General features: G+C 46.1%; 1 protein-coding gene across 4 annotated transcripts in view; it reads right to left on the bottom strand.

Annotated features, from left to right (window-relative positions):
* CLIC4 (chloride intracellular channel 4) overlaps window positions 1-15,712 on the bottom strand; it is a 97,850-nt gene that overhangs the window by 82,018 nt on the left and 120 nt on the right. The window contains exon 1 of one of the 4 annotated variants that reach the window (XM_025365890.1): window positions 14,625-14,983. The exons of 1 other annotated variant lie outside the window; for it this stretch is intronic. In XM_025365890.1, the coding sequence (XP_025221675.1) occupies window positions 14,625-14,696 (72 nt within the window). In that variant the 5' untranslated portion in view covers window positions 14,697-14,983. Of the gene's footprint in view, window positions 1-14,624; window positions 14,984-15,712 lie in introns of those variants that run through there. 2 more of the 4 variants (XM_025365908.1, XM_025365903.1) reach the window with 2 other exon arrangements.

Here is a 15,712-nt window from a genome sequence, read left to right as displayed (position 1 = left end):
GCCTCCCTTCAATTCATTTGCCACAGAGTCAGGCTACTCATCTTAAGATGCAACTCTAAGTAGCTGAGATTACAGGCACCCGCCACCACGCCCAGCTTATTTTTTGTAGTCTTAGTAGAGACAGGGTTTCCCCATGTTGGCCAGGCTGCTCTCAAACTCCTGACCTCAGGTGATCCACCAGTCTCAGCCTCCCAAAGTGCTGGGATTACAGGCATGAGCCACCGCACCTGGCCCCTACTTAAAATTTGAGGCAAGAAGTATCCATTTTTATTTTAGATAGATCAAAATTAGCAGATAAAACATGCAACTAATTATTGAGGGAAAAGGTAAAAGTTTGTTTTGGTTTGGTTTTTTTTTTTTTTGAGACACCGTCTCACTCTGTGGCCCAGGCTGGAGTGCAGTGACATGATTACAGATTACTACTCACTGTGGCCTCGACCTCCCAAGGTTCAGGTGATCCTCCTGCCTCAGCCCCTAAGCAGCTGGGAATACAGGCACACGCCACCACACCCGGCTAATTTTCGTGTTTTTGCGTCACCATGCCTGATCAAAAGTTTCTTTAAACAACTGATAATAAGCAGTGTAATAGATTCAGTAACACTAACAACCCTTAAACTGTTAGAATACAACACAAACATTTAACTCATCTCTAAATCAATTATCTCATTTAATTTCCCACTTAAATCATTTCTTAAGCTTTTAATTCAGCTAGAATAAAAAAGTACATGAGACAAAAAAAAAGTCACTGTATTGTATAGGAAAAAAAAGGTGCTAAGAACCTACCACCATCGGCCATGGCTCATTTACTCACCATCTGACTGTCTACTTGGTTATACTGAGAGCTCCTTGAAGACAAGGGGCTCATTCTTACTCCTTTACCTCTCCAGCACTTACTGCATGGAAAGTATTCAATTGATGTTTGCTTCTATTATGATTCCCTATACTGTGGCTCAACTGTTCCTAGGCAAAGACTGGTTTCTTATTATACTTGAACTATAAAATGGACATATCTTGCCTACTACATAGATATTGAAGGAAGAAATTAATACTGAAAAATAACTTTCATTTTTAGAATAGATTTCTCCTAAAGAGCACAAGAGGAGGATCTACCTTCAAACCATTTAATCAATATCCATTCTAGGTGATGGCACATTTCATGTCATACTTTCATGACATGCTTTCTTCCACCAAAGATCAAATGTTCTAAGGAAGATATAGGCAAAATCTGAGTTTCTTTTATAAAACCTAAATAAATTTTCTTTAAACCAACTTACTTAATTCAACACACATTACATATCAGATCAGCCCTCATTCTTCACTCATTCAAGTATTCTGTCATGAACAGCCTTAAAATATTATATATAAATTCTCATTAATAATTCATGCAAGCAAAAATAAAAATAAATAAATAAATAATTCATGCAAGCTTATAAAAAAAGACTAAGGGCCGGGCACGGTGGCTCATGCCTGTAATCCCAGCACTTTGGGAGACCAAGGTGGGCAGATCACCAGAGGTCAGGAGTTCAAGATGAGCCTGGCGAACAATGGCAAAACCCTGTCTCTACTAAAAATACAAAAATAAGCCAGGTATGGTGGTGCATGTCTCTAATCCCAGCTACTTGAGAGGCTGAGGCAAGAGAATCACTTGAAGCAGGAGGTGGAGGTTGCAGTGAGCCAAGATTGCACCACTGCACTCCAGCCTGGGCGACAGAGTGAGACTCTGCCTCAAAAAAAAAAATTATCCGGGTGTGGTGGCAGGCACCTGTAATCCCAGCTACTTGGGAGGCTGAGGCAGGAGAATCACTCGAACCCGTGAGGCAGAGGTTGCAGTGAGCTGAGATTGCACCACTGCATTCTAGCCGGAGAGAAAGAAGAAGAAGAAGAAAAAAAAAGACTAGGACATACAATAGCAACTATTTCTAGTCAAGGGGTTATAAGTAATTTTTACTTTATTTATGCTTTTCTATTGTTTTCTAAGTTGTCTAGAGTAAATACATACAGCTTTTATAACTGGAAAAAAGACGCTTTTTTAAAAAGAGCATAATACACACAATGAATATACTAGAAAGCAGAAAGGAAATGACATTACCTTTTCAAACTTAGGACCAATATTTAAACTAAAACAAAGAAAGGCTAAATAGGGCTGGGCACAGTGGCTCATGCCTATAATCCCAGCACTTTGAGAGGCTGAGGCGGGAGAATTGCTTGAGTCCTGGAGTTTGAGACCAGCCTGGGCAACACTGAGAAACCCCATTTCTACAAAAAGCAGCCAGGCATAGTGGCACGTGCCTGTGGTCCCAGCTACTTGGAAGGCTGAGGCAAGAGGATCACTTGAGCCCAGGAGATTGGGGTTGCAGTGAGCTGTGACTGTACCAGCCTGGGCCACAGAGCAAGACTGTGCAAGAAAGAAAGACAAGAAAGAAAAGAAGGAAAGAAAGAAAGAAAGAAAGAGAGAAAGAGAGAAAGAGAGAAAGAGAGAAAGAAAGAAAGAGAGAAAGAGAGAGAGAGAGAAAGAGAGAGAGAGAAAGAGAGAGAGGGAGAGAGAAAGAAAGAAAGAGAGAGAGAGAGAGAGAGAGAAAGAGAGAGAGAAAGGAAGGAAGGAAGGAAGGAAGGAAGGAAGGAAGGAAGGAAGGAAGGAAGGAAGGAAGGAAGAAAGAAAGGAAGACAGGAAGACAGGAAGAAAGAAAGAAAGGAAAGAAAGAAAGGAAGGAAGGAAGGAAGGAAGGAAGGAAGGAAGGAAGGAAGGAAGGAAGGAAAGAAAGAAAGAAAGAAAGAAAGAAAGAAAGAAAGAAAGAAAGAAAGAAAGAAAGAAAGAAAGGGAAAGAAAGAAAGAAAGAAAGAAAGAAAGAAAGAAAGGAAGGAAGGAAGGAAGGAAGGAAAGAAAAGGAAGGAAGGAAGGAAGGAAGGAAGGAAGGAAGGGAAAAGATAAAAGAAGGAAAGAAAAAGAAAAAATTTCATTTCAGTCTTGGGTGCTGTTATGGTCAAGGCTTAAATTTAATTTCTTAACTCTAATCACCTTCTTTTTTTCCTAATTAGTCTGTTTTCACAGCTACCACTCTTTCCATTTTCCTAGGTAGCACAATAATCTAGTTTGGTTCACCTTTAGTTTTTTTGTAGAGACAGGGCCTCACTGTCTCACTGTGTTGCTCAGGCTGGTCTCGAGCTCCTGGGCTCAAATGATCGTCCTGCCCCAGCCTCTCAAAGTGCTGGGGTTACAGGCGTGTGCCACCACGCCTGGCCCACCTTTAGTTTTTAATGAATATTCAGTCTTATAATCCACCACCTGTTCTCTACTTCCAAAATAAAGTAACTGGTTGTTAGCAGAAGAAAACATGCAGAGAATTTACAAATCCTTAAAAGTTCTTAAGGCCAAGTGCAGTGGCTCATGCCTGTAATCCCAGCACTTTGGGAGGCCAAGGCAGGCAGATCACCTGAGGTCAAGAGTTCAAGACCAGCCTGCCCAACATGGTGAAACCCCATCTCTACTAAAAATACAAAAACTAGGCCGGGCACGGTGACTCACGCCTGTAATCCCAGCACTTTGGGAGGCTGAGGTGGGCGGATCACCTGAGGTCGGGAGTTCAAGACCAGCCTGACCAAAATGGAAAAACCCCATCTCTACTAAAAATACAAAATTAGCCGGGTGTGGTGGTGCATGTCTGTCATCTCAGCTACTTGGGAGGCTGAGGCACGAGAATCACTTGAACCTGGGAGGTGGAGGTTGCGGTGAGCAGAGATCAAGCCATTGCACTCTAGCCTGGGAAACAAGAGTGAAACTCCGTCTCAAAAAAAAAAAAAACTAGCCAGGCATGGTGGTGGGTGTCTATAACCCCAGCTACCCAGGAGGTTGAGGCAGGAGAATCGCTTGAACCCGGGAGGCAGAGGTTGCAGTGAGCCAAGATCACGCCACTGCACTCCAGCCTGGGCGACACAGTGAGACTCCATTTCAAAAAAAAAAAGTTCTTAATTACCTCAGCTTTCATCTGATTATTTGGTTTTGTATTCGCCAATATTTCTTCAGATTCTCTATTTTCTTCTCCCACATACACAAATAAATAGCTATGCTGCACAGTGGTAAAATTCAATACTTAAGTTATTACATGTGACTGACATTTTTACAACTCTATTATAATAAGAACTAAATCTTTTCATAAGAATGAGTTATTCACGTGTAAGTTGGAAGTAATAATTTTGTTACAAAAAAAGAAAAAGAAAACCTGTCATATTCCTAGCTTATTTCAGCTCCAAGAAACAGCTTGTATTTCAACTTCAAGAAAAGCAAAGACACCTACAAAAGGATGCTTAAAGGTACAAAATATATGCATGTTGCACTCAGGTCCATTCCTGGCCCTAGTTCTAATAGTTACTTATTCAAAACATTAATGTTAGCCGAGTGCGGTGGCTCACACCTATAATCCCAGCACTTTAGGAGGCTTAGGCAGGCGGATCCCGAGGTCAAGAGATCGAGACCATCCTGGCCAACATGGTGAAATCCCGTCTCTACTAAAAAATATAAAAAATTAGCTGGGTGTGGTGGCACATGCCTGTAGTCCCAGCTACTCAGGAGACTGAGGCAGGAGAATTGCTTGAAACTGGGAGGCGGAGGTTGCGGTGAGCCGAGATCACACCACTGCACTCCAGTCTGGGCAACAAGAGCAAAACTCCGTCTCAAAAAAAGATAATAATAATAATGTTAAAATTTAAGATACTCCTAGTCTACATTTGATACAATTTCCAAATACAGTATTATTTATCTGCAGTAAGTTGTCACTTTCATAAATTAGACTATTATCCTGCCTTTTTTTCTTTAATTTTGTTTTTGTGGTTTTATTTTAAATAAAGGAAAAAAAAAAGAAACCATATAAGGCTAATTATATGGATAGTTCTTTTCTTTTCTTTTTTTTTTTTTTTTAAAGAGACAGGATCTCCATCTGTCACCCAGGCCAGAGTGCAGTGGCACAATCATAGGTCACTGCAGCCTCAAACTTCTCGACTCAAGTGATCCTCCGGCCTCAGCCTGCCAAAGCTAGGTCCAGAGGTACTCACTACCACTACCAGACCAGACTTTTTTTTTTTTTTTTGAGACACAGTCTTACTCTGTCACCCAGGCTGAAGTGCAGTGGTGTGATCTCGGCTCACTGCAACCTCTGTCTCCCAGGTTCAAGAGATTCTCCCGCCTCAGCCTCCTGAGTAGCTGGGATTACAGGCATGTACCACCATGCCCAGCTAATTTTTGTATTTTTAGTAGACACGGGGCCGGGAGTGGTGGCTCACACCTGTAATCCCAGCACTTTGGGAGGCCGAGGCGGGCAGATCATGAGGTCAGGAGTTCAAGACAAGCCTGACCAACATGGTGAAACCTCATCTCTACTAAAAATACAAAAATTTAGTTTTTATAGAGATGAGGTCTCACTATTTTGCCCAGGCTATAATTTTATTTTATTTTATTTTATTTTTGAGACGGAATCTTTCTCTGTCGCCCAGGCTGGAGTGCAGTGGCACAATCTCAACTCACTGCAACCTTTGCCTCCTGGGTTCAAGCAATTCTCCTGCCTCAGCCTCCCAAGTAGCTGGGATTATGGGTTCCCACAACCACGCCCAGCTAATTTTTGTATTTTTAGTAGAGACAGGGATTCACAATGTTGGCCAGGCTGGCCTCAAACGCCTAACCTCGGGTGATCCGCCCACCTCAGTCTCCCAAAGTGCTGGGATTACAGGTGTGAGCCACTGCAGCAAGTCTATGATTGTTATTTCTTATATCTTATACCAATATCTGGAACTGACCACTGAGAGATAAGAGGCAAGTCTCAAAATAAACAATATAATTAAAAGCCACAAGAAAATTCACCAGCTGATGCCCTAAATTACATTTATATGTCTTAAATCATTCTTGGACAATAGGTAACCATGACCTAATGTTACTTTCCTTCAGAAAGTCCCTTCCATTCTCTACACAAGCATCTAAAATGGGCAAACCCATCCTAGCTTACTCCTCTACTTGACCAAAATCTTAACTCATGCCTTAATCACACTTCCCATCCTGCCTAACACATTTTCCTTTTATGGACTCACAATTCCCTATTCAGGAGACATCAGAACACTGAGGCTCCACAGCTCTAATGAAACAGGAAGCGGGAAAAGATGGCTCACCATCCTTACTTACTGGCTTCTAGGCACCTCTGCAGACATCTTCCCAAACCAACTGTGACTTTTTGTGACAACCAGGTTCTTCTCCCAATTGCCTCTTTCCTATCATTATTCATACTGTGTTAAGCTTTTCATGTGCTCGGTCTCCTAGGCTCAAAGCCTCCTGCGTTTTCCCCATTCTAGGCTCCTTTCTCACAGGTTTTTACATTAAACCAAAATCATCAACTTTGGCCTTTGCCAAAAGCAGCATTGTTAGGTCTTCAGGAACAGCTCAGGCAAAAAGTTACAATAATAGGTTTTCATTAACTTCATACTTTACATTCATTTCTGTCTCCTGAATTCACCCCCCGCCCCCAGAAACCTCAAATGAATGGCAAATTTAGATTCAAGGTAATATTGTCTGAATATTGAGTTAGTTTTTGTTAATTACTAGAACAAAGTTTTCAGCATCGTTTCCTATAGAAAATTTATTTCATTTTTTCTGTTTGAAAAAACAAAGATGGGGGGAGGTCTGAAGCCTGCCCTTGAAACAAAATATAAAGAATTCCCACTTTAAACTGTCAAACAGTCCATCTGTACAATCCATGTGCACCTTTCCAAGTGCCACTGAGAAGTTATTGAATAGACAGCAATCCAAAAAAATAGGAAAGTATGGGGAGAATGAAAAAGGCTAGGACAATGTATACATTAACAAAAACCCAAGTTAGGTTTTAAAAGTCTCTTCTTCAACTTTTAAATAACCTGTCTCCCTGGCACTACGGATCTGAATCACTCCTGGTTCCTTCTTACGTATCAATCTACCAATTGTTTCCTGCATGAGGAGTTTCCAAATGATGTCAAAACTCACATTCCCATTCTTGGCTATTCCGAACCCACCTATTCACCTCCTTTTTTCAAGGTCAAGTTTAAGCCTCCTTCCATCTTTCCCCATATCTCCTAGCCCAACTTAATGTGAGCCACACTAGACTCTTTAAGCATGGACCATCTTGTGTTGTTTTCTTTCCAATAAAATTTGTAAACAGTAAGAAATTAACTGTTTAATAATTTCTTACATCTTCCATAGTACTTAACTCAGTATTAGCACTTAGTTCATGCTGGTACATTCTTTAAGTCATAGTTAATAATAACTAGAAGAGACCTTAGTGATCTAGCCCAAGCCCTTCTTTTATACCTTGCTTATACAAAGTATTCTTGACACTAAGGATTCCACTATTTACTTCTTTTAAAACAGTGGTTCTTAGCCTTGGTTTAGGAATTTCCAGAAAAAAAGCCTCACATTATAATTTTTACTGTAATTTCAAGGATTTACAGAACTCCCTAATCCTACTAACAGAGCCTACATTTAAAAATAATATACTATTATCGATGACAAAAGGTGTTTACTCTGTGTCAAACACTCTTCCTAAAGCTTTCCATAGGATGGTATACGGTTAGACCACACTTGCCAGCCTCTCTTACAGATGAAGCTATGTGATTAAGTTCTCTCCAGTAGAATGTGACCAGAAGTAACAGGTAGAACTTCTGAGCTGCAGCCCTCAAGATGTGCTTCCTCCATATTTTCCACCCCCCACTGGCAGCAGACAGTACTTGTCAGCCACCAACTTCGACAACTCAGAAGAGGACAGTGCTCTGGGCGTTAGTGGACAAATAAGCTAGAAAGAGCCTGGGTCCCTTAATGACTGTGAGGAGGAAAGCCACCCTAACATCGAAGACATTCTCCTGGATTGAAGGGTAAGAAATAAATTTCCATCTTATTTGAACCATTGTTTGTGGGGAGATAACTTATTACAGCAACTTAAACTACCCTAACTAATATGCACAGATTAACAGTTTTAATCCCCTCAGTAACCATATAAAACTGTTATTATTGTTATTATTATCCTGATATTAGAAGTTAGGAAACTGAAGCACTGAGAGCTTAAAAACTTGCCTGACACACTAGAAGCCAGATTCAAGTCAAGCAGTCTGGCTCCAGAGTCCATGCACATTAGGAACCTCTGCCAAATATCTCAAAAGAAACAGACTCTTATGTGTTATGCCACCCTGCACCAGATTAACTTTTTACAACCACCACCCCAATCCCAGCAGCTTGGTGACTACTTGCCGTCCCAATTCACAGTGGCATGGCAACAAGTTTATTCCAGCCCATAAAATTCCAGCCCATAAAACTGAACTCTGCAAAGGGATTAATTTCTGTTTTCTGGTTTGCTTGTTTTTGAGACAGAGTCTTGCTCTTGTCCCTCAGGCTGGAGTGCAATGGCACGATCTCGGCTCACTGCAACCTCTGCCTCCCGGGTTCAAGCGATTCTCCTGCCTCAGACTCCCGAGTAGCTGGGATTACAGGCAGCCACCACCACGCCTGGCTAATTTTTGTATTTTTAGTAGAGATGGGGTTTCACCATGTTGGCCAGGCTGGCATCCTCTTAAGTTGCAGGCACTCTGAATCATATGCACACCCCACCCCCAAGGAATTTACTGTCTATCTAGTAGGGGAGATCTGCATATAAATATATAATTAAACACAACTAGCATTTATTTGCTTACTGTGTACTAGACATTGTTCTAAGGTTGTTGCATACTACATATATTAATTTATACCATAGGACTGTTCTACTAATATCCCAACTGTGCAGATGTGGCACAGAGAGGTTTAAGTAACGTATCCTGGGATACACAATTAGTAACTGGACATACTGGATTAGAAACCCAGGCAGTAGGCCAGATGCGATGGCTCATGCCTGCAATCCTAGCACTTCGGGAGGCCGAGGCGGGCAGATCACCTGAGGTCAGGAGTTCGAGATAAGGCTGACCAACGTGGAGAAACCCCGTCTCTACTAAAAATACAAAATTAGCCAGGCATGGTGGTGCACGCCTGTAGTCCCACTCAGGAGGCTGAGAGGCAACAAGAGCGAAACTCTGTCAAGAAAGAGAGAAAGAAAGAGAGAAAGAGAGAAAGAGAGAGAGAGAGAGAGAGAGAGAGAGAGAGAGAGAGAGAGAAAGAGAGAAAGAGAGAAAGAGAGAAAGAGAGAAAGAGAGAAAGAAAGAAAGAAAGAAAGAAAGAAAGAAAGAAAGAAAGAAAGAAACCCACCCACCCAGGCAGTAGTCAGATTATAAGGGACCTTATGCCCTTGCTAAAAGGTCAGAAATATACCGTATCTGGGCCGGATGCAGTGGCTCACGCCTGTAATCCTAGCACTCTGGGAGGCCGAGGCAGGCAGATCACGAGTTCAGGAGAACAAGAACATCCTGGCTAACATGGTGAAACCCCGTCTCTACTGAAAAAATACAAAAAAATTAGCCAGGTGTGGTGGCAGGCACCTGTAGTCACAGCTACTCGGGAGGCTGAGGCAGGAGAATGGCGTGGACCTGGGAGGCGGAGCTTGCAGTGAGCTGAGATCGCGCCACTGCACTCCAGCCTGGGCGACAGAGCGAGACTCTGTCTCAAAAAAAAAGAAAAAAGAAATAAACCATATCTGTTGCTGGTTCCCAGCTGGAAATATATATACCTACCAGGCTCCTCTGGGTGGAGCAGAGAGCATCTCCACTGTTGAGGATGACTGCCACTGTAAGCCTTTTTTTTTTTTTTTCTCCCTGAGATAGGGTCTTGCTCTGTCACCCAGATTGGAGTGCAGGCACATGATCATAAGCTCACTGCAGCTTCGAATTCCTGAGCTCAAGCAATCCTCCCACCCTCAGCCTCTAGGGCTAGGGCTACAGTCGTGGGCCACCAGGCCCAGCTTAGTTACTTGCTTATTTATTTGTTTAGAGACAGGGTCTCACCCAAGCTGGAGTGCAGTGGCATGATCACGGCTCACAGCAACCTCTGCTTCCCAGGCTAAAGAAATCCTCCCACCTCAGCTGGGACCACAGGCATGTATCACCACACCCAGCCAATTTTTTGTATTTTTTGTAGAGACAGGGTGCCCAGGTTGCCCAGGCTGGTCTCAAACTCCTGAGCCCAAGAGATCTGCCTGCCTTAGCCTCCCAAAGTACTGGGGTGACAGGCATGAGCCACTGTGCCTGACAATCTTTTAAACAGTTTTTGTACAGACAGGGTTTCACCATGTTGCCCAGGCTGGTCTAGAACTCCTGCACTCAAGAGATTCATCCTCCTTGGCCTCCTAAAGTGCTAGGATTACAGGAGTGAGCCATCACAGCCCAGCTGCCTTTTTTACTTTTGAGAGGGTATCCTATCTATCCTCTAGATGTCGAGATTAAAACAAAACAAAAACAAACCAAAAAAACCATCCTGCTGTTATATAGATGACAGGCAGTTAATTGGCTCATGGGCGGACAACTCCAAAAACTACTCACAGGGAAGAAAACGTAGCTTTGAGTTCAGTCACACTATTTAAGAAGGTGTTCATCTCTCACTCTTAAATGTAAAGCTCAGTGCTAGACAGGTAGGCAGGCTCAAAGCCCCGTTATATCCCTTGGCCTTCCCCCTAGCACCACCACCAAATTTCTAATTTCTATACATGCTATGTGCTTCAACTGTAAATAGTTTTCTTCTACAAACTCAGATACCTCTTGGCAGGTTAACACTGTTCAGCATACCACTCTGGACAACCATAGCCTCTGCACACTCACTACTTCTTCTTTTTTTTTAATTTTTATTTTTTGAGATGGAGTCTCGCTCTGTTGCCCAGGTTGGAGTGCAGTGGCACCATCTCGGCTCACTGCAACCACCGCCTCCAGGGTTCAAGCAGTTCTGCCTCAGTCTCTCAAATAGCTGGGATTACAGCCATGCGCCACTGTGTGCGGCTAATTTTTGTATTTTTAGTAGAAATGGGGTTTCGCCATGTTGGCCAGGCTGGTTTCAACCTCAAGTGATCCACCCCCCTCCGCCTCCCAAATGGCTGGGATTACAGGAGTGAGCCACCACACCCGGCCCACTGCTTTCAAAATAACTATATTTACAAGGGTATTTCCCCCATTTGCATTTCCCACACATAGGTTTTGAGAAGAGAACAAGAATGCCGTTTACCACATTTTACCTGTCCTTTTTTTGCCTTTCGAACAAACTGGTCTAGGGGCCAAGCACAGAGGCTCAAGCCTGTAATCCCAGCACTTTGGGAGGCCAAGGCGGGCACATCACTGAAGGTCAGGAGTTTGAGACCAGCCTGGCCAACATGATGAAACCCGGTCTCTACTAAAAATACGAAAATCAGCCAGGCGTGGTGGTGCATGCCTGTAATCCCAGCTCCTTGGGAGGCTAAGGCAGAAGAATCACTTGGACCCGGGAGGCAGAGGGTGCAGTGAGCCGAGGTCGCGCCACTGCACTCCAGCCAGGGAAACAGAGTGAGACACCATCTCAAAAACAAACAAACAAACCGATCTATATCAGTGCAAAGTTTTGCTATGTTGAATCACTGGGTAGCAGAAAACATTTCACAAATGAGATAAATAAGGCTTAAAAAGTGAAAACAAACTACCTAGGGTAACCCAACCAAGGAGTAAAGAACTGTGACTTGAACCCTGATTCTCTGCCAGCAAGCCCAATGAGAAAGGCTTACAACTAGTGGTAGGAAGGATGATTTTCAGTGGTTCACAACACAAATATGAAAAACAGAAAGGGTATGCAAGTGACTCAAGTTTGGAAAACTGCACCACGCCCCTCTGCTATTCTCACCGAAAGATGAAATTAATAGTAAGCAGGGCATTAAGCACTGATCTCTTCCTAATTCAGATACTTCATTTTTCTTGTCTTCTTTGATTAGCTCCTCCAATAGAATGCTGAATAGAGCCGTAACTGATAATAGCTTTATCTTTTTTTTTTGAGACTAAGTCTCTCTCTGTCACCCAGGCTGGAGTGCAGTGGCTTGATCTCAGCTCACTCCAACCTTTGCCTTCCGGGTTCCAGCGATTCTCATGCCTCAGCCTCCCAAGTAGCTGGGCCCACCACCACGCCTGCCTAATTTTTCCATTTTTAGTAGAGATAGGGTTTCACCCTGTTGGCCAGGCTGGTCTCAAACTCCTGGCCTCAAGTGATCTCCCCATCTCAGCCTCCCAAAATGCTACCGGTGTGAGCCACCTTGCCCGGCCCGATAGTAGCTTTATCTTATTCTAAGTTTAACACTGTTCTAAAGTTTCACCATTGAGTATCATGTTGTACAGATTATTCATGATGCATTTTTTTTAGTTTATGGAAATTCTTTCTTATTCCTCAGTAAAAATTTTTTTTTTTTTTTTGAGACGGAGTCTCGCTGTGTCCCCCAGGCTGCAGTGCAGTGGCGCAATCTCGGCTCACTGCAGGCTCTGCCTCCAAGGCTCACGCCATTCTCCTGCCTCAACCTCCTGAATAGCTGGCATTACAGGCGCCCGCCACCAAGCTTGGCTCATTTTTTGTATTTTTAATAGAAACGGGGTTTCACCGTGTTACCCAGCATGGTCTCGATCTCCTGACCTCGTGATCCGCCCGCCTCGGCCTCCCAAAGTGCTGGGATTGCAGGCGTGAGCCACCACGCCCAGCCCTCTGTAAAATTTTTTAAACTCATCTCTGGTCCACTCGTTTCCCTTCTCAATGCTGCTTTCCACCCACCACTCTTCCTTTCTTTTTTTTTTTTTGAGATGGAGTATTGCTCTGTTGCCCAGGCTGGAGTGCAGTGGCACAATCTCGGCTCACCACACCCTCTGCCTCCCGGGTTCAAGCAATTCTCCTGCCTCAGCCTCCCGAGTAGCTGGGACTACAGGTGCCCGCCACCACGCCCAGCTAATTTCTGTATTTTTGGTAGAGATGGGGTTTCACCATGTTGGCCAGGATGGTCTCGATCTCCTGACCTCGTGATCTGCCCGCCTCAGCCTCCCAAAGTGCTGGGATTACAGGCGTGAGCCACTGCACTCAGCCTCCTTCCTTTCTTATATTTCAGGTTCCTTCCTACATTCTATGCACCTCAAAGTACTGTATCTGCCACTCAAAGTAACCGAAACTCTGATATTTTGGGGGTTCTATACCTGTCTGCTGTTTCAGTTCCCTGGACCAAAAAAAAAAAAAAAATCGAAAATTGACAATTGAAAGAAAATCCTAAGGCAAACTTTGTTTCAATCATTACTGAAGACTGCAGAAGTAACTGCAGATTATTTCTTCTCTCCATCTCTTTTGTTTGAGACAGAGTCTTGTTCTGTCTCCAAGGCTGGAGTGCAGTGGTGCGACGTGGGCTCACTGCAGCCTCGACCTCCCGGGCTCAAGCGACTCTCCCACCGCAGCCTTCCAGAGTAGTACAGGCGAGCAACATCGCTCCCAGCTAATTTTTGTATTTTTTTGTAGAGACGGGGTTTCGCCATCTTGTTCAGGCTGGACTCGAACTTTTGAACTCAAGTAATCCTCCCACCTCGGCCTCCGAAAGTGCTGCGATTGCAGGCGTGAGCCACCGCGCCCTGCCCTTCTCCATCTCTTAAACACACCCTGAAATGTCCTTTCTTTAAAGTAAAAACTCGGGGGGAAAAAAGAACCCAATAGTTCTAGATGACCATTTACTTTCCAGTATGTTGCCTAGCTCTGAATGAGCCTGGCTTTTTAAGTCGCTGGAAGAATCTCAAAGTGTTTTTTTAAGTTTTGAAGGAAGGAGCTGGATCCAGATGTTTATAACTTCGACTCTCTTTGGCTAAAATGAAAAGTATTAAAGAGAAAAGGAAAGGAAGAGGGGTAGTATGTGTAAGCAAATAAGTTCCAGGACATGAAAGCTGAAGACACAAGAAGGGAGAACCAACCCTTTAAAGCCCAAGCAAGTTAAGAATTCTCTCCCTCAATTTCTTTCTAAACAAAAGGGCACACACAATCCTTCCCGAAGCAGCAACGCCGGGGGGAGAAGCCAAAATTGTTGCATCATACAGAACACTCCGCGCTTGAGAAACGAGAAAGCCAATAAATGCCCAAGACAGAAAAACACAAGTTAGGAATCTCGGTCTTTTCCGAAGGTCCAGGAGCACCTGCTCGTTAGAAAATTTGTTTAAGATTGCATCGAAAATTAAAGTTTCCGTTTCAGATCAGTGGGGAGCAAATGTTTTTTCAAAAAAGCGTTCAAAGAAGTTCGTTTGAAAGCTCATCGGGCGGCCGACTGCAGGTCGGGCTCCGGGCGGCGGCGAAGCCGAGCGCTGGGGAGCGGGTGGGGCCGGGCCCCCGCGCCCGGGCGGGGGTGGTGACAGGACCCGCGCGCGCCCGGCGCTGGGGCCCCGGGGCAGGCAAGTCCCGCCCGCGGGCTCTTCCCGACCCACCCGGGCGCGGGACGCTGGTCCGGCGTCCGCCAGAGCCCGCGCGGTTGGAGACGGTGGCCGCCGCCCGGGTCCCCACCCCGGACCCCTCGACGGGCCCTCGGAGGCGGGAAGGCGCCGGCGGCCCCCAGACAATGGGCCGGGGACGCGGGGGCCCGCAGCGGGACGGGTGCTGGCGCCGAGCGGGGGCGCCCCGGGACGCCTCTCCCCGCAGCCAGGAGGGCGCCGGGGGCTCGGCCAGGCGGGACCGCGAGGCGAGCGCTCACCTTGACGAAGAGCTCGATGAGGGGCTCTTTGTCCTCCTCCTTCAGCCCATTCAGCGGCATCGACAACGCCATGGTCGGCTCGGCTAGGCTCCGCCAACAGCGACGGCTGCTGCTGCTGCTTGCTCCGGGACTGCTCCGGCTGCCGGTTCCCGCCGCGCTGCTCGCTGGACTGTCCGGCGTCGAGCTGGCCACAGCTTCGGCTCCTCAGCACCGCCCCACGCCCCGCGCGCGACTCTGAGGCAGCCGCAGCCCGAGCCGCTTCAAACGGCGGGGCGGGGCGCCGGGGGCGGGGCCTCGGGTTGTAGGCGGGGCCAAGGCGCGGCGCCTTGGGACTCAGGGGAAAATAAGGCGGCAGGAGCACGGGGGCGTGGCCTCGGGCGGGGAAGAGGGTGGGACCGCTCCGGAGCCGACGAAAGGACCACTGAGACGCCTCGAAGCTGGTAGGAGGCGTGGCCTGTGCGGAGGGCGGGGCTTTGGTGGGCGGTACAAAGCGCAGGCTCGGGCGGGCTGGACCCGGGTACGCTTCTCGAGGGGGCCGGTGGGCGGGGGGACGCGGCGGGTGGAGGGTGGGGGGGAGGAATTCCCCAGGGGCCCGAGCCTGACACTGCCTCCCGCCGCAGCGCCTGCGCGTCCTCTGCAGCTGCTACTGGTGCTGTGCCAGGTGACCTCATCCCTCGGCCGGCCTGGGGAAGCGAGGAGGCGCCTCCCACCCACTCCCCCGCTGCAGCACCCCAGGACTCATCGCCCTTTCCCGCAGCGGCCACCTCCCCAACTCCCTCTATTACGCCGAGTTGCCTTTTCCAAGACAACTTACCGGAAAGTTTTCATCGCCTGGGGAACACCTTTTTTTTCTGCCTCTGACTTCGTTTTTGCCTTTGACGCTCCTGATCGTTTCGATCTTGGCAGCCGGCGTATTCACAAATATTTATGAAACCTTACTGTGTTTCTGGCTCTGAGCTACCCCTTGGAGAGTAACAATTCCCAGAGCTCACGATCTTGAACTGCAATTTCGGTGCCTGCAGGCCACTAAGGACTCCCAAGTCGTTGTCCATCTTGTTCCCCACTGCCCACACCCATTTCTTCCCCCT

The sequence above is a fragment of the Theropithecus gelada genome, chromosome 1, assembly GCF_003255815.1.
Source record: "Theropithecus gelada isolate Dixy chromosome 1, Tgel_1.0, whole genome shotgun sequence".
NCBI lineage: Eukaryota > Metazoa > Chordata > Mammalia > Primates > Cercopithecidae > Theropithecus > Theropithecus gelada.
Note: the sequence above shows the minus strand (reverse complement) of the source record. Positions and strands in the feature narration are given on the sequence as shown.